The sequence below is a fragment of the Megalopta genalis genome, chromosome 5, assembly GCF_051020955.1.
Source record: "Megalopta genalis isolate 19385.01 chromosome 5, iyMegGena1_principal, whole genome shotgun sequence".
NCBI lineage: Eukaryota > Metazoa > Arthropoda > Insecta > Hymenoptera > Halictidae > Megalopta > Megalopta genalis.
This window is the reverse complement of record NC_135017.1, coordinates 14,959,628-14,982,333: the sequence shown is the minus strand read 5'-3', so window position 1 is coordinate 14,982,333 and position 22,706 is coordinate 14,959,628. Positions and strand designations below refer to the sequence as shown.

General features: G+C 52.5%; 1 protein-coding gene across 9 annotated transcripts in view; it reads right to left on the bottom strand.

Annotated features, from left to right (window-relative positions):
• LOC117226994 (uncharacterized) overlaps positions 1 to 22,706 on the bottom strand; it is a 43,707-nt gene that overhangs the window by 14,619 nt on the left and 6,382 nt on the right. For 2 of the 9 annotated variants that reach the window (XM_076521669.1, XM_076521670.1), the window contains 9 exons: positions 18,063 to 18,127; positions 8,639 to 8,943; positions 7,647 to 7,830; positions 7,427 to 7,562; positions 6,218 to 7,319; positions 4,854 to 6,034; positions 4,442 to 4,729; positions 4,009 to 4,376; positions 3,471 to 3,781 (listed from right to left, as the gene is read on the bottom strand). In XM_076521669.1, coding sequence (XP_076377784.1) covers positions 3,471 to 3,781; positions 4,009 to 4,376; positions 4,442 to 4,729; positions 4,854 to 6,034; positions 6,218 to 7,319; positions 7,427 to 7,562; positions 7,647 to 7,830; positions 8,639 to 8,943; positions 18,063 to 18,106 — 3,919 coding nt within the window. In that variant the 5' untranslated portion in view covers positions 18,107 to 18,127. The other 7 variants (XM_033481827.2, XM_033481828.2, XM_076521674.1 and 4 more) reach the window with 6 other exon arrangements.

Sequence of the window (22,706 nt, the reverse complement as noted above, 5' to 3'; positions counted from 1 at the left end):
GCAGCGAGAAGGAATCCGCGGGACGTTCGAAGTTGAAGTTCGAAGAAAGGGGTTACGGGGTCCGACGAGAGAGACGCTTCCCGCAGGTGTCCGCGCGGACGAGTATTGATCCGCGCGGACCGCCCTTCGTCCTCGCCGGCGACGCAGCCGAATTATCGCTCGAAAAGCCTCGGGAAACCGACCGAAACGCGCGGCACGGGAACACGGCCGAAACGGACGCCCGTTCGCCGGCTTCGCGTTCTGTCATACCGGTTCCAAGCACCGGGAGAGCCGATCGAGCGAGCACCGCGGCTCTGTTACGGCAATTTCAAGGTCGATCGCCTCCGAACGAGCCGCGACAAAGCTCGTCGCTCTTCGACAGGTGGAGACACCGGACGGACCCGACGGCCGCGGTGCCGGCGTTTCCGGTGGGACGAAACGACGTGACAGCGATCGAAAATCGATTTCCGTGAAATTCTAATCGAATTGATACGTGTCGCCTGAGAAACTACCAATTATGATGCAATACGGTGAACCCGAGCCGATTATTCCGCGGCAAGGGGCGACGATTAACCCCCTCGCGCAACCGGACACGCGACGCAGATTTCGCACGGAATCTGCTACACGCGAATATCGTTCGTTTTTTTTTTCAAATCTTCGTCTAGTTCCGTCGGGGAAATTATTCAAGCGCGAAGAAATAATAAAAAAAAAAAATGCTACGATAAAAGCCGTAGAAAATTTAAATAAGTAGAATCCCCTCGCTTCTACGAGTTAATGAATAATGTTACAAATTTCGTGTCAAGCCGCTTCGTCTCACTGCGCGACAGAGATATTCGGATTTTCGAACAGGCCCGACTTCGACCCGCAGGCTTTCGAGCGGCCCGCTTTCCTGCTCTTTCGTACTCGAGGCGCCATCTGGAAGAGCTCCGGCGAACCTCGATCTCGGGGCAAGAATTCCTACGGAAGCTTGCGAAAGCTGCACGCGAAAGCGTCGATTGCGCGAACATGATCAATTCGTGCCCTTTTCATTAGGCTTGCGAATCCGTGAATTTGCAGGCGACGATTTTTCTGAGAACTTCGAGGCTTTGAAAGTCTCGGGCTGCTGGGTGCTTCGGACACCGGAAGTCCTCCGCGACGAGCCTTTAATAACGAAATAGCGAAACAACTCGTTTGCTTTTAATAATTCAATATATTTTTAATCTACGAGCCCGTCGAGGTGGCCGGTTACTTGTAGGAGACGTTAGGTTCAGCGCTAAGTTCTCTTAAAATCTTTGCACTATTTTAAATTGCAACCAATTTTGTCCATAGTTTGAAAATGGTTAAACAATAATTCTCATTGGAACGTGTCGGATAGTTCGAGATTAGGAAAAATGCTTGCTGCTTGCATCGTTTGATTGTTGCGGACGCTTTTGATAATCGGGATCGCGTAATCGACGCTTTAGCAACCAAGGTTTACAGAAAACAATAGCAATGCCAATACCAATAGAAAAGGAAACATACCACGTTGCGAGCACGACCATTGCGAGCAGCTGGCCGCGAGGAAGAAACCGGGAACAATTTCTTCCTTGCGACCGTTGCGGTTCAAACATCGAGGAAGCTAACAGAAACCTTGTATATATAGTAAAGAAAATTGAAAAAACAGCTCCACTATTGGAAGAATAGAACAGCTAAAGAGTAAAATCGGTGGCGCTCAAGTGCCACGAAAGGTCACGCAGATATAGTCGTTACACTATAGTGGCTTCGGAGAGTCTTCGTACCGAGTGCTGTATCGTCGATATTTCAACTGACGTAGATTCGCGAAAACAAATCGTACTGCGATGAATTTCAGCTGATTTTAAAGCTCGAATGCTCTACTTTCGCTGCCAGTAACTAAGTTTCCTCCAACATTTTTTCTCCACTGCGTACCAAGTTGAAAACCGAAGATACGTTTTACCCTTAAAAATTCCAAAAATTCACAAGTCTCTCGAATCGTCGAGAAATTTTTTTCCAGAACGATCTTACAACGATTTCGAAGATTGGAGCTTCCTCTTTGCAACGACCCCTCGAAACATGCGCCACGATTTTTTTTAGCCGTTTCACGGACCCGGAACGTGGAACATGTTCGGTCGTGTAAAACAGTAAAACACCCTCTGTTCAAGACTCGATAAAGCGGCTAAAAAAAATCGTACAGCAAAGTTCGGGAGGTCGTTTTAAAGAGGAAACTTCGATCTTGAATTTTACGTAAGGATCGGTGGCGAGAAAAATTTTTTAACGTATTCACAGGCGTTTCGATACAGTTGAAAAAGTTTCAAGAATGAGCTTGCAGTTTCCCATTTGCTACGTTATGCGGAAACACGTTGTCAGAAAATGAAGAATGCGCAGCAAAAGTAGAAGCTTTCAGCTTTATAACAAGGTAATCTTTATCGTTGTACGATTACTTTCGACGAAATTATAACAGTTTGAATATCGACTATCGGAAATTTAGTGTAGGCAGACACTCTGGAGCCATCCTATGCATACGTAGCTTCGTTAGAGGCGATCAAGGTTTCGAAAAGAAAGGTAGACACTGTCCGTGATCTCGATGCGGAAGATCGTTCGCGTGGAGTCGCACAGAATTCCCCACGCGGTCGCCAGCCTTTTCGCAAACTAATTTTCCCCCAGATTCTCCCAGATCCTTTCCTTCTCAAAGACATTTACTTGATACTTTAAAGAGAATCCGTACTGGTTTACGAATGGATAAATTTCTATCTCTTAAGAAATCCATGATCGTTAACGTCCCATTTTTGAAGAGCTGTCAGGAGTAAAATGTCATCGCTAAAACTACCGAGCTATAAAAGCGACTAATTGCCCACAAAAGCGTCTCTATAACCTCAGTAATTGTGAAACGAAGAACCTGTTTAGTAGTTCCAGCGTGAAAATGCTATGACAATTTGTGACAATTAAAAGTCTCCTTGCGTACACGAAAGGAAAAATAGGCTGGCGTATCCTCTCCGTATCTCGCAAGCCCTCTAACAAGGAAAGTGCAAGGCCTTGGGGTCACCGATTAAGTTGAAACTCGATACATTTACAGATCTCGTTCTCCTGTTTAGGTCTGGGAGGCAGATGGTCAATAGTTTTCTGAATATTTACGACTATAGTATTCATTATTCCAACGAATCATGAGTTACCCTCGCCATCTGAATTTCATTGCAACAATGGAACTTTAATAGTAGCTATTTAAAATACTATGGAGATAAATAGGAGAACGAGATCTATAAATGTACAATGTCTCAACAAAGCCGGGCGATCCGAGGCTCTTGCACTGTTCGCGAAAGTTCGGGAGTTCGAAGAAGAAGTTATCGGTAGTTTGGAAAAGATCGGCGACCCGGCGAGTTCCGTGCAACTGGACCGGCGTGTCCTCAGGATCAGCGAACGACTGCGATTGCGATTGCTACTGCGGTTGCGGCTCTCTCTCTTTCTCTCGCTCTCTCTCTTGGTGATTTGGTTGTAATAGCGCAAATTCCAGCGCTTACCTTTCTTGATGAGCAAGCTAGTGACCCTCCGTAGCGCCTCGCGAGTGCTGGAGGCGGAGCTGTGCTTACTTTGGCCGAAGTATTTGTTCGGTGTGATGTTGGTCGGCAGAGTGAGCGGTTTCCGTTGGTCCCCGGGGCCGGTCAGCCTAGCGTCGAACGCGTTGTTCAGCCTCTCTAGGTGCTCGATGGAGGCTGGCCGCGGCTGGTTCGCCTTCCTCGTCGGGTACCATCCGCGATTCGGTCCGCCGGCAAGTCGCAGCAGCTCGGTCCCGATGATCGCCTGCTCTAGACCCGGGTTGTTCCTTCGGTACCTGCGAAAACGGCCCCGATTAGCGAATCTTCCATTTATCCTTGCTCTCTACAGTCGCTAAGGAATGTATGTTGACACCTTGCAAGACGGAATAACTTTTCAAGAAGTGGACAAAAAATGTGAAGTCGTTTCGACCGGCTCGGAAGGTTTAATGTTAGAAAAAGGTGTCCGCATATATTTGTCCACGACTGTATTTTCCGTTGTTACTTTGTTAGTCAACTGTTTTACCCGGTGGTGGCGGTGGTCGGAGCGTACCAGCCAGGTTGACGACGCGTCTGCGTCGGGTTTCCGGCGTGCTGAGGTGTCCTTGGCACGTCGCTGCCCCTGGCGAACACCGGAGTCTCTGGCAGAGAGCAGGAGGTCTGCATTCCAGACCCTGCTGAGACGTTGCCGGCGATGGGGCCGGTGGTTCCGATGGAGCTGCCGATCCCATTAGCCGGACCGCCGACGATTCCGTTCCCATTGCCGTTGCTGCCGCTTCCGGAGGAGCTGGAGCAAGGATCGGTCGACGGAGAGTGCCGCTTCGTCAGCGGTCGTCGTCGAGAGGGCCCTGGTAGGTCCGTTGGAAGGGTTCGTCGCTCCGCAGGTATCTGCTGCTGGAATAAAGTATTATAGTTATAAAAAGTTGGACACTGTGCGTCGTCGAGCAGAGGAAACTCGCCTCGCGTCTAGAGGTGGCGGTGGTAGCAGGCGTTCTTCTGCCTCTGGAGTATCCAGCGTCCATGGATCTGGTGTTCAAGGACGCCTGATGGTCCTTGGACTCGGAGGAGAGGCAGGCTGTTGGTCCCCGATGAGGGGGCACCCTGGGTCTGTACTCCATCGTCCTGTTGCTGCTGTGAGCCTTCGGCCTCGGGGTCACCGCGCTCTGACCCACGTCGGAGTTCTCCTCGTCGGCCTCCTCCACGGGAGAAGGCGGCAGTGGAGGAAACTCGAGGACCTCCACGCTCACCTGAGGAAGACATTTTCATCCAACTTACGTTTCCTGCGATTAACTTAGCCTACGATAATAGCCAAATATTCCTAGCATGACTTTTTCCCTCCTAGAACGCCGATTCGTTCCATCGCGGCGTTACCTGGAACTCAGGATTCTTCGAGTCCTCCAGTATGGCGTCGATCACGTTCTCGATCTGCTTCTGGTCGTTCTTATGGCTCTCGACAACCCCGTTCTGCCTGGATCTCCTCTCGGACCCGTACACCACGTCGGTCCCATTGCTTCTGCTGGCCTCGAACTCGATCTCGCTCTTCAAGATCTCCGGATCGATGTCGGAGTCGTGTCTTCTCCTCGGTCGAGCTTCCGGCAGACCTTCCAGAGCCTTTCGGTCACCAGGCTCGATCTCCAGACTGTTTCTCTTGATGTTAGCCGAGGAGGTGGACGAGGAGGACCTGCAGTCGCCCACAGTCTTCCATCGCTTGTTCTCCGAGTAGGACTCGCTGTTCTTCACGCTCTCGATCTCCTTGATGGCGTCACTGACCTTCTCCAGCTGTCGCCGGTTCTCCTTCAGAGCTTTCTTCACGATCTGCTCCTCGATCAGCAGGTTCACCGGGATCTTAGAGGCGGGCCGGTGTTCCGCGCGGCCGATGTTCGGCGATTTCCTCGCGTGCGAGGTCTCCTCGACCTTGGAGACATTGTTGCGGCCCCAGCTGTTGTTCGAGCAGCTTCTCGACGTCGAGATAGAGACTCTGGTGGGTTCGTCCTCGGCCTTGGACCGTCGGTGAATCTCGACCGAGGGCGACAGCCGGCCGGCGAGCTGCGCTCTGTCTCGAGTCTTGTCTTTGTCGGAAACGTCCGACGTTTCCTCTTCCTCCACGGTAACCTCCAGCTGGCCCCGAGCTCCGATCTCGTCGTTGATCGCCGGAAGCGACACCACTCTCACCAGATCCGGAGGCACCGCCGACGGAAACTCGGAGGCGGGTCCGTTCTGAGGCTGAGACTCCGTCTTGCCTTCTCTCAGCAGGCTTCTGATGTTGTCGAAGGTGCTGGAGTACCGTTTCGCGTCCGACAGCCGGGTTTCCTCTCCGTTCTCGAAGGACAGGCTCCTGGTTTTGGTCGGAGCCCTCGGCAGTCCCTTCCGCTCCCTTTTCCGGCCACGGCGGATCACGTAGGTGCCGTTCTTGGTCAGGTCACGAGGTCGAATCTGGTCCAGCTCGTTCGTCGACGAGTCCGAGTACGGCGAGATCAGGTCGTCGTCCGTCGTCGACAGCCGCTGGTCCTGCCAGTCGTCGAAGTCGCGCAGCTTCGAGACCGATCCGGCGCCTGAAACGTTCGTGTCTCAGCAATCGTCGCGCTACGAAATATTCGACTTCGGAAGCTGGCCAAAAGTTCGTTCAAACGAATAAAAGATTCTGTTAAATTCAGCAAAGTTACAATACTTTTAGCCAACTCCGCTGCGCTCAGTCGCTGCAACAAGACCAACTGGATCTCGCGCGGATGACTTACTGGACATGTCGCTGCTCTTGCGCCGTCTCCTGCCGATGACCTTGGTGCTGCCAGGCGCGTACAACGGGTCGTCCTCCAGGGAGACCTCCCAAGCGATGGAGTGCCTCTTGCCGATGGGCAGAGGCGGCGGGGGAGGCGGAGGAGGCAGAAGCTCCTCCAGCGAGTCGTCCGAGAACCGTTCCTCCTCGGACTGGGTCCGAAAGTCCGTGGAGTTCCTGGTGGAGAAGTCCGAGTTCCTGGTGGAGAACATGTCCGAGTAGCGCTCCTCGGAGCACCTGTCCGAGGTCGGCGCGGAGAAACGTTCGCTGGAGTCGGCTCGGTTGGGCAGGGAGAACGAGACGAAGTCAAGGTTGCGGATGGAGAAGGGGTCGGAGGTCGGCACGGAGACGCGGTCGTTGGAGCCGGCGCTGGCCACAGCTATCGAGAAGTCCGAGTGGAACCTCTCGTTGGAGTTCGAGGTCGAGTTCGCTCTCGAGAAGTCGGACGAGTCGCAGATCGCCCGCATCGAGAACCTCTCGACGCTGACGGAGCTGGACCGAGGGATCGAGGACCGCTCGGACTCCGAGTGTCTGGAGAAGCGGCCCTCGCTGGAGTCCGAGTCGGTTCTCCTCCTGTCGCGCTGCTGATCGACTCTGCGATCGTGATTCATCAGCAGCCGATCCTCCACGCTGCTCGATTTCATCATCTCGTGCTGGCGCTGCTTCCGCAGCAGCGAAGGCCGATCTTTCTCCCCGTCGAAGCTCTGCCGATGGTTCCGAGCCTCTCTCTCCGGTCTCTTGAACCGCTCCTCCTCCTCCTCCTCCTCTTCGTCCTCTTCGACCTCCTCGTCCTCCTCGTCCTCCTCTTCGTCCTCTTCCTCCTCTTCTTCCTCCTCCTCCTCCTCCTCCTCTTCCTCCTCCTCCGAGGAACGACGACGCACCTCTCGGTGTCTCTCGGCCACCATCGGATTCGTCCTCGGCGGGATCCAACCGAAGGACAGCTTCCCGTCGAACGGCAGGCTGGCGAACTTGCTCGGCGGAGGGCTCTGGCCGAAGCTCGTCAGCTTGAAAGGCTCCGACGCGCCGTTCTTCCAGCCGTACGGTCTCTGGTGGCGCGTTTTAGGCTGCGGAACAATCGGACGATTAGAGCGAAGGTTTAGAGCCTAGGTACCAGTCGAGTTAAGCGATCCCGCTAGAATGTTCTCGGCAGAGAGTTCTTCGACACACTTACTAGCGTGGTTTGCGTGGTGACCGCGCTTCCGTTGGCGTCTCGAACGCCGTCCTCCATGGCGATCATCCACTGCTGCATTCCGGCGCGACGATCGGCGGAACGGGCGCTTCTCTTCGAGGAGTTTCCCGGGGACACCCTGTCGACGAACGATCGTTCTACACCAGACTCTAGAAGCAGGAGCGACGCTTGCTCCGCGACAGGATATAGAAGGGATACTTACATCGGTAACAAGGTAGAAATGATCCTCTCGGCCTCCTCCGGCGGCGGAGGGAACTCTTGCGCGGGCAAGCCTTGCGTGGGATCCTGCGGCTCTGGACAATCGGGAACCGGACGCAGCGCTACCAGGGCCATTTTCGCTTTCCGGCCATTCATGCTCATGTAACCGTCGTCCTCGGATTGGTGTCCTGCCGGCAGAAGAACCGTTCACTCCCCGCTTTCGCACCCCGCCGCGCCGACGGCTCCGATCCTACGAGACCTGGAATCTCATCGCGAGCGGGAGGGATCATGGTTTCGAGGTCGTTCGGGACGAAGGATCGCGGTTTACTTTGCCAGGGGGGCTCGACGGCGTCATCGTCTTCCCTCGACGGAGCCAAGAATCGTTGCTTTTTTCGAGGAGACGGTCGAGGATGGTTGTTGGATCACCGGGAAGACCGATCTCGGCGCCGATCTGGACGCGGAGGAGTCGGAGCTGGAGGACTAGGAGCTGGAGCAGGCGAAAGAGTCGGAGGAATCGGGGGTGGAGGGCTCGGAGGAGTTGGGGGAAACGGAGGTGGTGGGCCTGGGGGGATCGGTGGCGAAGGTCTTGGAAGAGGCGGGGGCAGCGGAGGCAGCGGCGGTGGAGGACACGGAGGAACCGGGAGCGGAGGAGTTGGAGGAACTGGAAATGGAGGGTTCGGAGGACACGGGGGCGTCGGAGGACACGGAGGACTCGGAGGATGCGGGGGAGTCGGTGGTGGAGGATAGGGTGGCATCGGAGGAACCGGAGGTGGGGGAATTGGAAATGGAGGTCTTGGAGGCGGCGGTCCTGGCGGACCTGGAGGATTCGGTGGCGGAAAATCTGCCGGCATCGGTGACGCAGGCCTCGGAGAAGTTTGGAGATCAGAGATGGCAGATTTGGAGGAATCGGAGCTGGTCGAAGCGAAGATGGCGGACTCGCAGCGATCGAAAGAATTCGAGGGAATTGGAGATGGAGCCGCAGGAGCAAAAAAGTACCTAAGGACGGACTCTCGTCGTCGGGTGTGAGACCAATGCTCGGCTCGGTGCTGCTTCCACAATCCCCGACGTCTCCGACTCCCCTGACTCCTCCACCGTCTCCGTCCCCGCCTCCTCCGTCGCTTCCTCCGCTTCCTCCGCCACCACCGCCTCCTCCGCCGACGCCGACGACTTGGTCGACACCGTCTCCACCTCCGGCGTCTTCACCCTCTGGCTCGTGCTCGTCGTACTCGGAGAGCACTTTGTCCAGCAGCTCGATCGATCGTTGCACATCGTCACCTCTGGAACAAACGTATCGGTTGATTCTATAGAGATTACCATTGACGTTCCACTCGATCCTCGGGCCTAGCTCTCTCTCTCTCTCTCTCCCCTCCCTCCCCATCCTTCTCAACTTGACCTTCGCAATCGCTGCGAGACCTTGGACAAGGTAGACCGTAGAAGCTGCTCGCGGCCGGAGTCATCGATTCGTGCTACGAGGTTTGGATAATCGAGGTCAACTCGGAGTCCCTCGGCAGAGCGCGGAGACTCTCTTGCCGACGTTCTCCGTTTTCGATCGAATCTTCGTCGTCGCTCCGGGCTGTGCCCGTATTTGTTCAAGGTAAAAGTCGGCTGAGTTAATCAGAGCTGAGAAACTAGAGTTCAGTCAAAATGTATTTCTCCCGGTTAATGGTCGAACCGACGTCGTTGAGTTCTCCCGGCTTAATTCGTGAGCGCATCGATGCTGCAGTCTCTAATCGTCGCCGCGGAGTCTTTGATTATCAGAGGTGATCGGGTCAAGCCGCTATCTCGAGGATAGAAGTTGGCCGTCTAAGATATATACTAGGTCGAATCATCGATTTCTGCAACGTTGCTCGGATGGCCGAGGTCGAGAGAGAGAGAGCGTGTACCTCGGAAACGAAGACCGCGTTTGCCGGCAAACAACGATGCGTTATCGACACGTGCAACGGACGTTGGGACAATCGAGATCGTGTGAAAAGATTTTCCGCGTTTCCACGAAGACCGTGTTTAACGAAGACCGTGGAGAACGCGAATCTCCTCGCCGGCTACAATGTCGGGACAATCGAGACTCGAGAGGATCCCCCGCGAATCGAACATTCCGGATCGGCGGAACGGACAGAGTTTCGCGTATCGATGTTCCCGGTAACAACGGTAACGAGCGGGCTAATTAGGCAGTGGCTCGTCGATCGGCACACACGCGAGGGACGCGACGGCGAGCGTCGAGCGACGCCGACTCGTCGCGTCGCGACGCAGCGATGGCGCGTCACGGAGAACGTATCCTCGACGAGCAAAGAAAGGATTCGCGAGAGAGAGAAGGGACTTGCACACGCAGAGGGTTCGAAGAAAGAGAGAGAGAGAGAGAGAGAAAGGTGGAATGGGAGAGCCGGGACGAGTGGCAGGAGAGACGAAAGGGGCAAAGAACCGAGAGAACGCGCAAAGGTCAGGGGAAACGAGGAGGGCTGGTCGGTTGGATAGGCGAAGACGGGGGTGGAAACGACGTCGGCGCCGACGGAAGCGAGAGGGAGCCGAGGGGGTGCGTCGGCGAGCAAAGCTGCGAGGAAACCAGCGAGCAGAACTGCGAGCCGGCGCACAGTGGTCTGGCGAAGCAGCGATCCGTGGCCAAAATGATTTTAGCGTTGTTTCAAGGTTTAAGGTTATGGTACAGTAGGTCGTAGAATTCCTCTCGACACCAGCAAGAACATCGTCGAGCCGAAACCATGTATTAACGATCCAAAAATCGAGGCGACCGACATCTTTTTAGAAGAAAAAGATACTTTCTGACAAGTTCTTATATTCTGGCTTGTAGAAAAGCGAAAACCGAACAACTTTTGTATGAGACATTTTTATTCCAGATCGACGGAAATGGCTGAAAAATCAGGACTCGCTTTAGAATCGAGCGTCGAGCGATCTTATGTTGAATAAGCTGATATCGTGGTTGATAAAGCTTTGGAGGAGGGGCGAGGGGGTTGTAAAGCCATTAGAAGAAACAATCCTTCGAAATATGAGCGCTGCAACATTGACTTTCGGCCACGGATCGCTGCTCGGCAGGCCATTGTGCGGCGAACCACCCTGCCACGCCGCGTGCTGGCGCAATGCGGTCTTTGCCGGCGCGGGTCGTAATCGGGTATGTTAATTCCCAAGAAAACGGGAAACGACACGACGGACACGGACATTGCGTTCCGACCACCCGCTACTCCGTTGTCCGGTCGGCTTCGCGAGCCAACGTTGCTGCGACAGCAACCAGCCACATATATTCATTCCGCGATACACGCTTCTTTCTTCGGAACTCGCTGAATTTACGACGACAGGGTGATCCCGCGGATCCTGTGCCGCCGAGGGCCGTCGTTACCATGGTTATTTATGCGTTTATGGCGTCTGCAGGTTCTTGGAACGTCGGAAGAGATATAAATTGACGAAGAGTATCGTAGCATTTGTATTTATCATAGTAAAGTAATAGTTTACTCGGATTTTACACAAAAGTGGACGATTTGAGAAGAGGAGATGCGATTGTTCGAGCCTTTTTATAGTTATCGATCTTCAGCGACTGTAAAAATGAGTCGCCAGGCTCGAACAATCGTATCTCCTCTTCCCGAATTGTCCACTTTTCTGCATAATCTAAGTAGGGAGAATTTATTGTAGATATTCGTATACAGGGTGTCCCAAAATTATGGTACTTCCAGGAAATGACGGATTCCTGAGGTCAATCGAAGTAACTTTTTCCTCGGCTTCGTTTACGAGATATCAACGAAGAAGAGTGACCAATCAGAGGCGAGATTAGACTCGATCGCTTCGCGCCAGCCGATCTCGCCTCTGATTGGTCACTCTTCTTCACAGAAGGTGGAAACTCACGCGTCGATGTTCTTCGATTCTTTCAGCCGACTCACCGTTTAAAATCGCAGTCCCCCTCGTCGCAAATGCATAAAGTCCACCGATTGCCTAATCCGGAGCCTCGATTATCCAAACAGGTTTCGCATAGTTTCATGATTCATTTGTTTCGCATCCTCGCGACGTGTCGTTCTTGCGTGTCGATGCGGACGGATGACAAACTGCATCGTCGCAAATACGCGGACACGATGGATAGGCACGTAATTATGATGCGCGACGGCGACACAAAATGGACACGCGGTCTACGGTGATTCATACGCAGGGTTGTAAAATCGGCGGGGGATCGACGAATTCATCGATCCGCGGGGAAACCGACGTGTCCGGAAAGAGTGGCTCGACGAGCACTTTGAGAAAGATTGGCGACTGAGATGATAAACGATGCCGATCCCGCTCGGTCAGATTTTTGTCAAAAAGGTCGGGCCGTTCCGGCGTCGCGCTTTATTAATTACCGAAAGCCTATCAACGCTAAACCTGCCACCGCCGGTCAAGCGACAGCTTTCACGCTTTTCATTTCATAGTTATCGAAGTCCCAGAGCTGCGTCCATTAAAAATTCTCGAATATATATTTTTCTTCATTCAGGTATACAGTAATGTCTCTCTAATTGACGCTCAGATTGTCCACAGAAATAAACAATTTAGGGAGAAGTGGATACGATTATTCGAGCCTTGCGATTCGTTTTTATAGTTACCGATTTTCAACGATTATAAAAACGAGCCGCGAGGCTCGAATAATCGTGTCTCCTCTTCCCAAATTGTCCATTTTTGTGCACCATTTTTGAGCGTCGGTAAGGGAGACATTACTGTATCTCGTAATTCTTAGGCAATTTTTGCTAGTCGCTTACAAAGCGTAAAAGAACATTTACAAAAATTCAACCGCGTTTTGTAAAACGCTGGCGCACGCGCGTCGCGTGACAAGAACTTCGGCAAAATTCGTTCCGGCGTGGTCCGCCGATTTTTCGACATCAAAGCACCGTCTGGACGCCCGTCGTCCTCCGTTTGGTCGATCGGCAAACGAGATCGGTCTAACGAGAGCCGTTCTAACGAGTCCAATCAGGGAATTAGCAATCGCGACAGAGGAAAACAGAGTTCGCCGGACCGTAAAACTGCGGGACCGCCGAACCGTGGACGATCAGCTTCGAGCGGTCGTAAAGATCGCGAAGACCTTGAGCGTTTCGAAGACGCATCGATCGGCTTCGGTACCGGCGAACTGGTAAACAGACTTCTACCACGACAACCAAGAGAAGCCAAGGATCTGCCGAGCATAATTTTGAAAACAAGGCTCGAACAATCGCATCTCCTCGTCCCAAATTGTCCATTCTTGTGCGCAATTTTTGAGCGTCAATTAGGGAGAGCCGCGTGACTCGAACAATCGTATCTCCTCGTCCCAAATTGTCCATTCTTGTGCGCAATTTTTAAGCGTCAATTAGGGAGAGCCGCGATACTCTTTTGCTGCTTCTAGGCTCCGTCGATCGCTGGGAACCAGCTTCGAAGGAAAAGCTGCGAATAATAACACCGACGGCCAGAGAAGGTGCACTGGCCAGGACCGGTGCATCTACCCTATCGCCTAATTCAGCGAATCGGTCGGTATCGAACGGCGCAGTCGTTTCCGTATGTGGGTCAGTGGTCGATACGCGTGTCCGATGTGTCCGGCGTGCAGTAGCATCAAGCGACGCAGCCCCTTCTCACTCTCTCTCTCTCTCTCTCTCTCTCTCTCTCTCTCTCTCTCTCGGCGTTGGCGTTTTCAAGCTGGCGAAACCGAGCGGAATCGAAGCGGAATCGAGGCGTGCCACGCCGAGGCGCGGCGCTGCTAAGAGGAACGCGTACGCCGTTCGCAATCGGAATGATTCATCGGGGCCGATTCGCGATCACCTTCGAGATCGGCGAGCTCGTAACGGTCTCGTAATAGATCTCGCAACGATCTCGAAGAGGAAATCGGCCTGGCCGGAGAGCCTTCGGACGGTTAGGTTAATCCGGCGTTGTAATAAGGTCGCAGCCCTTCCGGCGACCGAGCAAATCGCGTTAGAACGCCGTCGGCTGACGACATAATCATATCCAGACCCGAGTAGTCCGTAACTCTTTATCGAATTAGCCGAGCTAGACAGTGGAGTGGTCCTTGAACCTAGCGCGCCCCACGGAATCACCACCCCGGCTTCATGATTTTCATTTACAAAATCACGAAATTCTAGGACCGTCCGCTACACGCTCTTCCGAACGGAATTCAAGGTGTATCGATTTTAATTAGAATCTCGCAACGTTGTTGTACACACCGTCGAAATTTGTCGCATCGATCGAAGGAGAATCGCGGCTACAGTGATGTCTCCCTTACTGACGCTCAGGTTGTGTACAGAAATGGACAATTGGCAAAGCGGAGATACGATTGTTCGCGCCTTGCATCTCGTTTTTATAGTTGTTGACAATTCGTAATTATAAAAACAAACCGCAATGCTCGAACAATCGTATCTCCTCTCCCCAAATTGCCCACTTTTGTGGACAATCCGAGCGTCAGTTAGAGAGACATTACTGTATTTCGTTTCTCATCAACTTTTTTCCTCGGCGATCAAATCACGTGATGATAATCACCTCTGACCTCGCGCGATCTAATTACGCATTCGCGTAGAGTCGAACGGCTGTAGCCCGGACGGATTAAACATTAATGTAAACGAGACTCGTTAAATTCTTTCGACGACGTCGCTGTTTTCGTTCGCTTTTCCTTCGCGTAAATGCGCGGAATCCGCGGCGAATAGGAGATCGTTCGATTCTCGGTTCGCCGGCGAAATATGTACAGTAATGTCTCCCTTACTGACGCTCAGATTGTCCACGAAACTGGACAATTTGCGAAGAGGAGATACAATTATTCGAGCTTAGTTATAAATTGTCAACAATTATAAAAACGAGCCGCAAAGCTCGGATAATCGTATCTCCTCTTCCCAAATAGTCCATTTTTGTGGACAATCTGAGCGTCAGTAAGGGAGACATATTACTATATCTGGAAACAGTGAATTCGCAAGCGGATGGCAGCGAGAACTGCGGAAGAAACGCAAGAAGGGAGAGGCTCGGAAACTCATTTGGCCGGGACGGAAGCCCCGGGGGGAGAGTAGTTCCTTGGTCGATGATCGAGGATGCGTCGAAATTTCGAGCAATATGGCAATATAGCCGGCGCCCTACCACCGAACAAGTTGAACGACCCTATGAAGCGAGAGAGCCTCGGGTTCGCTCTACTTGCCTCCGCTAAAGTCGATGTCACTCCGTTCGATAATTGACAGCGCTGAAAATCCCGACAGACGCTAGAAATTGCATTAGCTCTCTCCGGGGGGAGAGGGGGAGACGGGGACACCGACAGAGATAGCGATCGAGAGAGATGGGTCACAGAGCGACAGAGAAAGAGAGAGAGAGAGAGAGAGAGACTGAGGTTCGTCGTTGATATTACGTTAACGAAGCGCGCGATTTCCGAGAGAGAATTCCATCGAGTCAGCCAGCCATCCGGAGTGTCGGCAAAGAGAGAAAAAGGGACAATGCAGAACAAAGTCTGCGTAGCAAAAGTTGATGATCGGAGATGATTCAAGCCGGTCTGCGGTCCCTGTTCTCCAGGATCATGCGAGCGACGCGATCGCGCTGCCGTTCGTTCGCCTCTGCGAACCACGACCGGCGGCCCTTGTTTTTCGACATTCTAGTTTCTCTAGTCTCCCGTCGTCGTAGATTGTTAAATTCAGCGAGATATCGGCAACATTTCGAAGCAAGTTCAAGTTTAGAGATGCTAATGAGATGCTGATGAGTTTATTCTCAAGTTTAGAGATGAGATAGACTTGTTAAATTTAGTAAAAGATAGAAGACATTTGCGACCAACATAGACAATTTTTATTTCGCTTAAAAATCCGCAGTCAAATAAATGTTCGGATAAGGAAGCCTGTGCTTCGAACAGCTTATTTTCCGTCGACTGAAATTCTCGAACAATGAATCGTCTTTCCTCGGCATCCGGATCGTGCGATAGACCAAGGAAGCTCTCTTTTCCCGTAAAAATTCACGACCTGGCCGTCACCGTTCACCTGTGCGCGAATCCAGAATCAGCGAGCGTCGATCAAGAACCGTTCCCAGCATCTTCGCTGGATAACAGAGGTCCTCGGGATCGATGGTTCAGGGTTTTCCTCGTGGATTCTCGAACGAAAGGACCGTTCTCCACGGATAAGGGCGAGAGGGACTGGGGTTAGAGGCGGACAACAGAGCCGATGAAAGGATCCGAAGAGCGGAAAGCCTACCTGTCTCGGTCGTAGGTTCTACGCAACGCAGCATCCTCGAATGGTACGCAGAGAAAGAGAAAAAAAACAGAGAAAAAGAGAGAGGGAGACGGACAGAGTGAAAGGGAGCGAGTGTGAGAGAAAGAGAGCGAGAGAAAGAGAGAAAGCAGCGCCGGCTAGAAAAGTTATTCACCCCGAATCGATCCGTCCGATTGTCGAGCCGATGAAAGCCGTCCTAAGTAGTTAATTGGTCTGCTGCCCGATACCGGCGTTACCCTCTGCCACCCCCACCCCCTCTGTTCCTCTTATCCGTACCCATATCTGTACCCGGAACGCAGCCATACACCTGTGTGCCCGACCTATACCTATCGAACCATTCTCATTTCCATTCCCGTGCCCATTCCCATTCTCGTTTTCTCGATCCGCCAGGAGAGAGAGAGAGAGAGAGGGTCCGACAACTGATAATTAATCCGTATCGCCGCGCAACGCGACCGATCGAGGTTCGGGGGACCGAGGGATCGAGGCTCCTTTCTTTCGCCGAAAGGTATCGCGTTTCGTCTTCGAACCGGCTCGGCGGACATTCGACTCGAGCCTCCGGGAAAACCGATGTGAAACCGAGTTTCCGCGTCATAGATCCACAGACACCGATCCGCGTATAAATCCAGATGGAGAAAGGGCCGCCGCGAACGCGCAGCTTCGGCGGGGGGCCCCTCCTCGCTTCCAGCGATTTTTCAGGAATCGATCGAATTCGGTTGGCTGGCTTCAAGATTTCACCGTGCGGGAGGAAGCGAGTTTGTTATTAGGATGCTCGCTCGACGGAAACTCCGAGGCCGAGGAAAACGGGATTGTAGTTTCGCTGGGGATCGATTGAATTCTGCATCGAGCAGCCCTTTCGTTGAAAGTTTTTGGCTCGCGAAAGCGTTGAAACTGTTGCGCTTCGTTGCACCACTTCGCGCTCGTCGAGTAAGACGTTCCAAATTTTGTTCGCGCGAATGCAAGCGGACTAGAACGATGCGAAAGATTCGATACGTTTCACTCGATAAATACACAGAGTTAATTTTTGCCTGAAAACACAGCAGAAAGGTGTCGCCTCCACAGTGACCGACTCCGCTACCCTATTCCATTGATCGAAGCTCCGGCTTCGAAATGAAACCTGCACGGCGTTAAAGAGCGGTGCTCGCTGAATTTAAAGCAGCCCCGAGTTGCGACGTGTCCCGGAGTCCCGAAAATGTTGAAATTGGATCACTTTGATGCGTTTTGATATCGATCGAGGCTAAATTAAATCCGCGCGGCGTTCAAAGACCGGCCTTTATTCGAAGGAGAAGAGAGGCTTCGAGCAGCGTGGAAAATCGCGCGATTCTCGAGTCGTTTCTCCACAGCGTTCAAATTGCTGCACTTCGCTGTACTTTTCTCTCGATGGATGCCAGATGAAATCTCCGCTTTGATATTTCGAAAAGAGCTTTCCTAGCGGAGCCACGCGCCGCTCTCTCTCTCGCCGTGTATCCACGAAATTCTGAAAAATCGCGTAGACTCTTTGGTCGACGAAAATGTTTCATCTGTATCGCTGTTACGCGGATGCTGTTGATAAAACGTCGACGGGGAGAAAAAGAACGAAAAAACAGCAGCCCTCGTACACGAAATCGAAGAACTTGTTTGGTTTCAAGAGTAATTCGGTTCTCAAAAACTATCGAGATCTCGCCGCAGCGCCCGCTGCACAATTGCGCCGCTCGAAGCCGGATAAAATCAGCGCAGCGTGAAAGTGCAGTCTCGCGAGACACCAAAGAAGCTTGCCAAGGGAGGATGCGGTCGCCTAAAATCGGAGAGACCGGCGGCAGGGGCGGCACAGTCGACGACGGAGAGAGAAAGATATCTCGCTCGCGGGGGGCCGACTGCCGCGGAAACCCGCGGATTCGCCCGCTCGATTATTCGTAATCGGAATATATTCCGTGGAATCGGCGCGGCGGGGCATCCAGTCGAGACGAGAGACGGTCTTTGATCGTCGAGGCAGCAGCCGCCGGAGGAGAGGCCGTAGACTCTTGGCCCGAGAGATCGATCTAGAAGGCTGCTAATTTTTGCGGGCCGAGGAACACAGCTCGGATCGGACCGGACTGGATTCGATCGGATCGGATCGGATCGCAGGCGAACCGCAAAGTATCCCTCGACACGCGCGAAAACAAGCAAAGCAAAGGCTAGGCGAGGCGAGGCGAGGCATGGCGAGGCGAGGGGAAGCGAGGAGGTGCGAGGAGAAGCGAGAAACAGGCGCGGCGGTTGTGTGGCTCGTTGTTCTTTTCCGGGATTAATCTACTTACTCTGGAGCAGGATTTCTCCAGCGTTGCGTTCCAAACCACGCCATCAGGCATCGACCGGCCCTGGCCTGAAACATGCGAAGAGCTCTATGAGTCTCGTTGCAACCCGCTGCTGCGACCCGGTGCAACCCGAAGACGCCGCGCGCGATAACAAGGTCCGACGCGAGGCCATATCGCGCCGGATTCGATCGCGCCCTCTCTTCCAACCCCCTATCTATCCATCTATCTATCTATCTAGCCATCTATCTCTAGCTCTCTCTCCCTCTCTCTCTCGCTTTCTCTCGAGACCGACGTTTACACTTATTATGTAAGCAGCGCCATAGTACCGCTAACTTCGGCTAGATCGTGCATATTTCAGCAAAGTGCTGCCACTCGAGACTCGCTCGCGTTTTTCCCCGGCAGAATCCCTTCAACTACGCTTACCCGATGCTCGAGAGGAACCCGACAGCTCCCTCATCCCCTATTCCCGCTACTTTCAGCCTCTCTCTGTCCCTAAGCTCTCCTCGTCCCCGTCCCTTTCGCCATCGCCATCCCCGTGTCCCTCTGTCCCTTCTGTCCCCGTGTCCTCGCCGAGACTTGCTCAGCAGAAAACGCGGCCTTCTATGTACTTTTCATTTGTCCCTCAAACTTTATACCCTACCCACACCCCCTCTCTTTGTCTCTGTCTCTCTCCCTCTCTCTTTCTTTCTCTTCTGGCTGATTCCAACCGGAAAACCCGATGATCGAGATACATGTCGGGAGATCGAGGAGGTCGCGAGATATGAACGTTTTCCGCGGACGCAGCATCGCGGTGCACGGTGCCTCGATGCAGACGACGAAACTCGAACATTCCGAGCGGAACGTCTCGATTCTCTGTGTCGAGATATGTGGCGACGCGGAATTCCTGAAATTCCGTAGACAGTTTTCTGATGTAATCGTTCTCGAGTGATTCTGTTACCCCGTTGCAGGGTAGATACGAAAGCTGAGGCGGTGTCGACTGATCTTTTAAAAATTCGAGTATTGTTTGGATAGAATATTAGAATAATATTTATAATAATACTTAGAGTAATAGAATTTATTAAGAATATTCCCGTTGAAATCCCTGTAAATCCTTGACGCGGCCACGGCGAGTACATCTGGCCTATACGGTAATGTCTCCCTTACTGACGCTCAGATTGTCCACTGAAATGGATAATTTGGGAAGAGGAGATATGATTATTCGAGCCTTTTGGCTTGATTTTCTAGTTATTGGCCATCGGTAACTATAAAAACGAGTCAAAAGGCTTGAACAATCGCATCTCCTCTTCCCAAATTGTCCATTTCTGTACACAGCCTGAGCGTCAGTAAGGGAGACATTGCTGTAATCGTTTCTCTCCAATTGTCCCTCGGCTTGGAAACGAAAATAACCAACTTGGGAGCAGAAGATACGATTACTCGATCCTCGCGGTCTCCGCGACTTCTCTGATAGAACGAGACGATTCGAGTTTCATCGTCGCCTTCATTTCCTGTCATTCTTAAACATTGATTAATCCTGGTTTAAACGGGCATTAGGGGTTCTAGATCGAAAATTAATTAGTTTACGAGCAATTTTCTCGCACAAGCCCTATAGGATCGAACACCGTGCTCGAAAACCAGTGCAAAAGGTGCCTTTCCCTCCTTTCGTTCTCTCTTTCTCTTTCTCTTCTGTCGCGTTTCGACCGCCCTCGCTAGTCGACACGATATCCACCAAGCTATCCATCACGCTATCCGCTCGTGTTCGCGCTTCTGATTCTGCACGAAAGCTCCCTCTGTCCTCCTTCTCTATTCCCTCTCTCGATCTCCCGCTTCTGCACCTCTCCTTCTCGAACCTTGCATCCCTGGTTCTGACCTTTTCTATTCGAGGGACGTGATTGCGGAATGCATATTTCACGAGACCAACCTCAAACCACGATCCTCTCTCTCTCTCTCTCTCTCTCTCTCTCTCTCTCTCTCTCTCTCTATCTCTCTTCAGTTCCATCCGTCCATCCATCCGCGATAGATCCGTCTGTCCGTCGACGACGCAGCCTAACCTTGCACTTCTGCCGTAGACGAGAACGATCTCCGATCCGTTTTCCAGCGAGCCGCACAGCTTAAAGGGACCCTCGACGACCTCGAGCCTTCGATTTTTCCGCGAATATTGAAGATGGAAAATGCGGAATCTCGTTTTCAGCGAGATTGTTCGGAGATCGGGCCAGAAGCCGGTCGCTTCCACTTGTAACGGTGCTAGGGTAGATGTACCGATTGTGTCCACGTTAAGGATTTACAGGAATTTCCGCCGAAATATTCCTAAAGTCTCGTATCACAAGTTTTAATAGATTTATCACCTTGCGATAGGGTAACAAAATTATTCAAGAACTACTACGGTGGAAAGATAGTAGAATATCCATTTTTCACCGGTTGTGGCCACTTGCACGTCGGTTCTGACGCCGGTACACGAATAAATAAATAGTATTATTATTATCATTACTAGCCTAATTGCTTTTATGCAACGACCTTTTTACTGTTCCGATCTTTTCACTGCGCCAATCGCTATGCCACAGGCCTTCCGCGTGCCGATAACGCAATTCTACCGTCGCCGAGACTAATTTCAAGCACCGAATCAACGATTCGATACGATTATTGAATGCCACGCGATCCTGAGAGAGTCGGCAAATCTTCTTGATCCAGCAGCGCGACCAAAAGACACTGCCTTGCGAAAGAGAAATGAAACTCCAGACGCGAAATCAACCGATATCGGCAAGAAAAATTGAAAGGAAAGATCGAAGAGAGAGAAAAAGAGACGGGAGAAAACGAAGGCGACGAGAGACGGAAGAGTCGAAGAATCGATGGAGTAACCGTTGACCTTTGCGGACGCGTTCGAAACGGTTCGCCTCGAGTGCGCCAGGAATTACATCGATCGGATAACAACCAAAGGGATGAATGGACGGATGGACGTGCAGCCGGAGAAAGAGGCTGTCCAAGGGAGAAAGGGAGAAAGGGAGGGAAAGAGAGATAGAGAAAGAGGGGAAGAGGGAAAGAGAGAAGAGAATGCGGCGCGTCGAGGCGTGTCGATGCACCGATGCAGCGGCTAACGGCCGACGACAGGTAACGGCAGCCTAACGGAGAGGCGTGCAAACGAATAAATTCGCTGGTCGGCGTCCTATGTCCTATATCCGGCCTTCGGCTGGCTCGAGACACGAGCACTCGAAGGAAACCGCGCGTCTCTGCGCAAACCCGACGGGCCGAATAACCGAGAAGAGCGTTTGAAAATCTGCTCGCAGTCTGCCGCGGCGCACCGCGATCGATAAGGGTGCGTTTACGTCGGGCCTCTGCCATAAACAGACCGAAACGCAGGAATTCCTTCGCGCTTTTTCATTCACCGTCGAACCGACACTTTTCTTTTGTTCGCCGCTGCAACGATCGCTGGAACCCTGTCTGCTCTGCTCGCGATCTGCCCGCTCCGTGTCCGCGCGGTTCTCGCTTTGACCGATGCCAGACTGGTCGCGTCGCTGACCAACCACCGATTCCACCATTGCGATCATCCAAAACCTGATTCCAACTTTTGACGAAAGCATTTTTGGTCCTTCCATTTTCCTCCGAGCGAATATATTCGGTGTCCCGAAGGAGTTTCAAGCTCGGTACTTGATTCCAGAAGCTTTCCGAGATGGCCCAGCACCTTTCGAAGCTAGTTCAACACCTTTCTAAGCCAGCTCGACACCTTTCTAAGCCGGTACATCAGCTTCGCGCGGCACTGCAACACCTTCGTCAGGTGGCACAGCAGCATCCCAAGCTAGCGTAACACCTTCCTAAGTCGATGTATCACCTTTCTGACCTAGTCCAGCAACTTCTAACGCTGCTATAACACTTTTAAGCGAGCCCAGCAGCTTCCTTAGAAACCTGATACCTTTCTATGCTCGCTAAGCTAGTGTAGCACCTTTCCGAGCTGTTCCAACACTTCTCCGAGTTAATTCAGCAGCTTCCCGAGTGCAACTTAGCACCTTTCCAAGTGACTGCTGCGACTTCCAAAGCCGGTATAATACTTTTAAGTTGGTCCAGCAGCTTCCCGAGCAGCTTGTCACCTTTCTAAGCTACCGCAGCAACCTCCTAAGCCGGTGTAGAACATTTCCGAGCTGTTCCAACACTTTTCCGAGTTGGTTCAGCAGCTTCCCGCGGCGACTTAGCACCTTTCCAAGTGACTGCTGCGGCTTCAAAAGCCAGTGTAACACTTTTCAGTCGATCCAGCAGCTTCCCGAGCGGGCTTGTCACCTTTCTAAGCTACCGCAGCAACCTCCTAAGCCGGTGTAGAACCTTTTTAAGTTGGCGGAGCAATTTCATAAGCCAGCCAAGACTCGGCGATCGAGTCGAAACGAAACGAGGACTGGATATAGGGTGTCTCGCGATGTTTCCAGGCGAGCGTTCTTCTCGACCGGCGACGAATTTCCGCCCTAGATACCTACGATCCGAGATACGATGCACGCTCGACTCTCTCGCCGACGAAACCGTCGAACCGTGGCGTTACGTAAGAACTGAGAACCTTACGCCGCGCCGGAGAAAGTATACGGAACGAAAAGGAAGCGGAACGCTCCGGGACGAGACGCGGCGCGGCGCGGCGCGACCGTGGAAAACCAGGATGAATCTGAAAAGTCCAAGGATCGGGAACTCGGATATGCA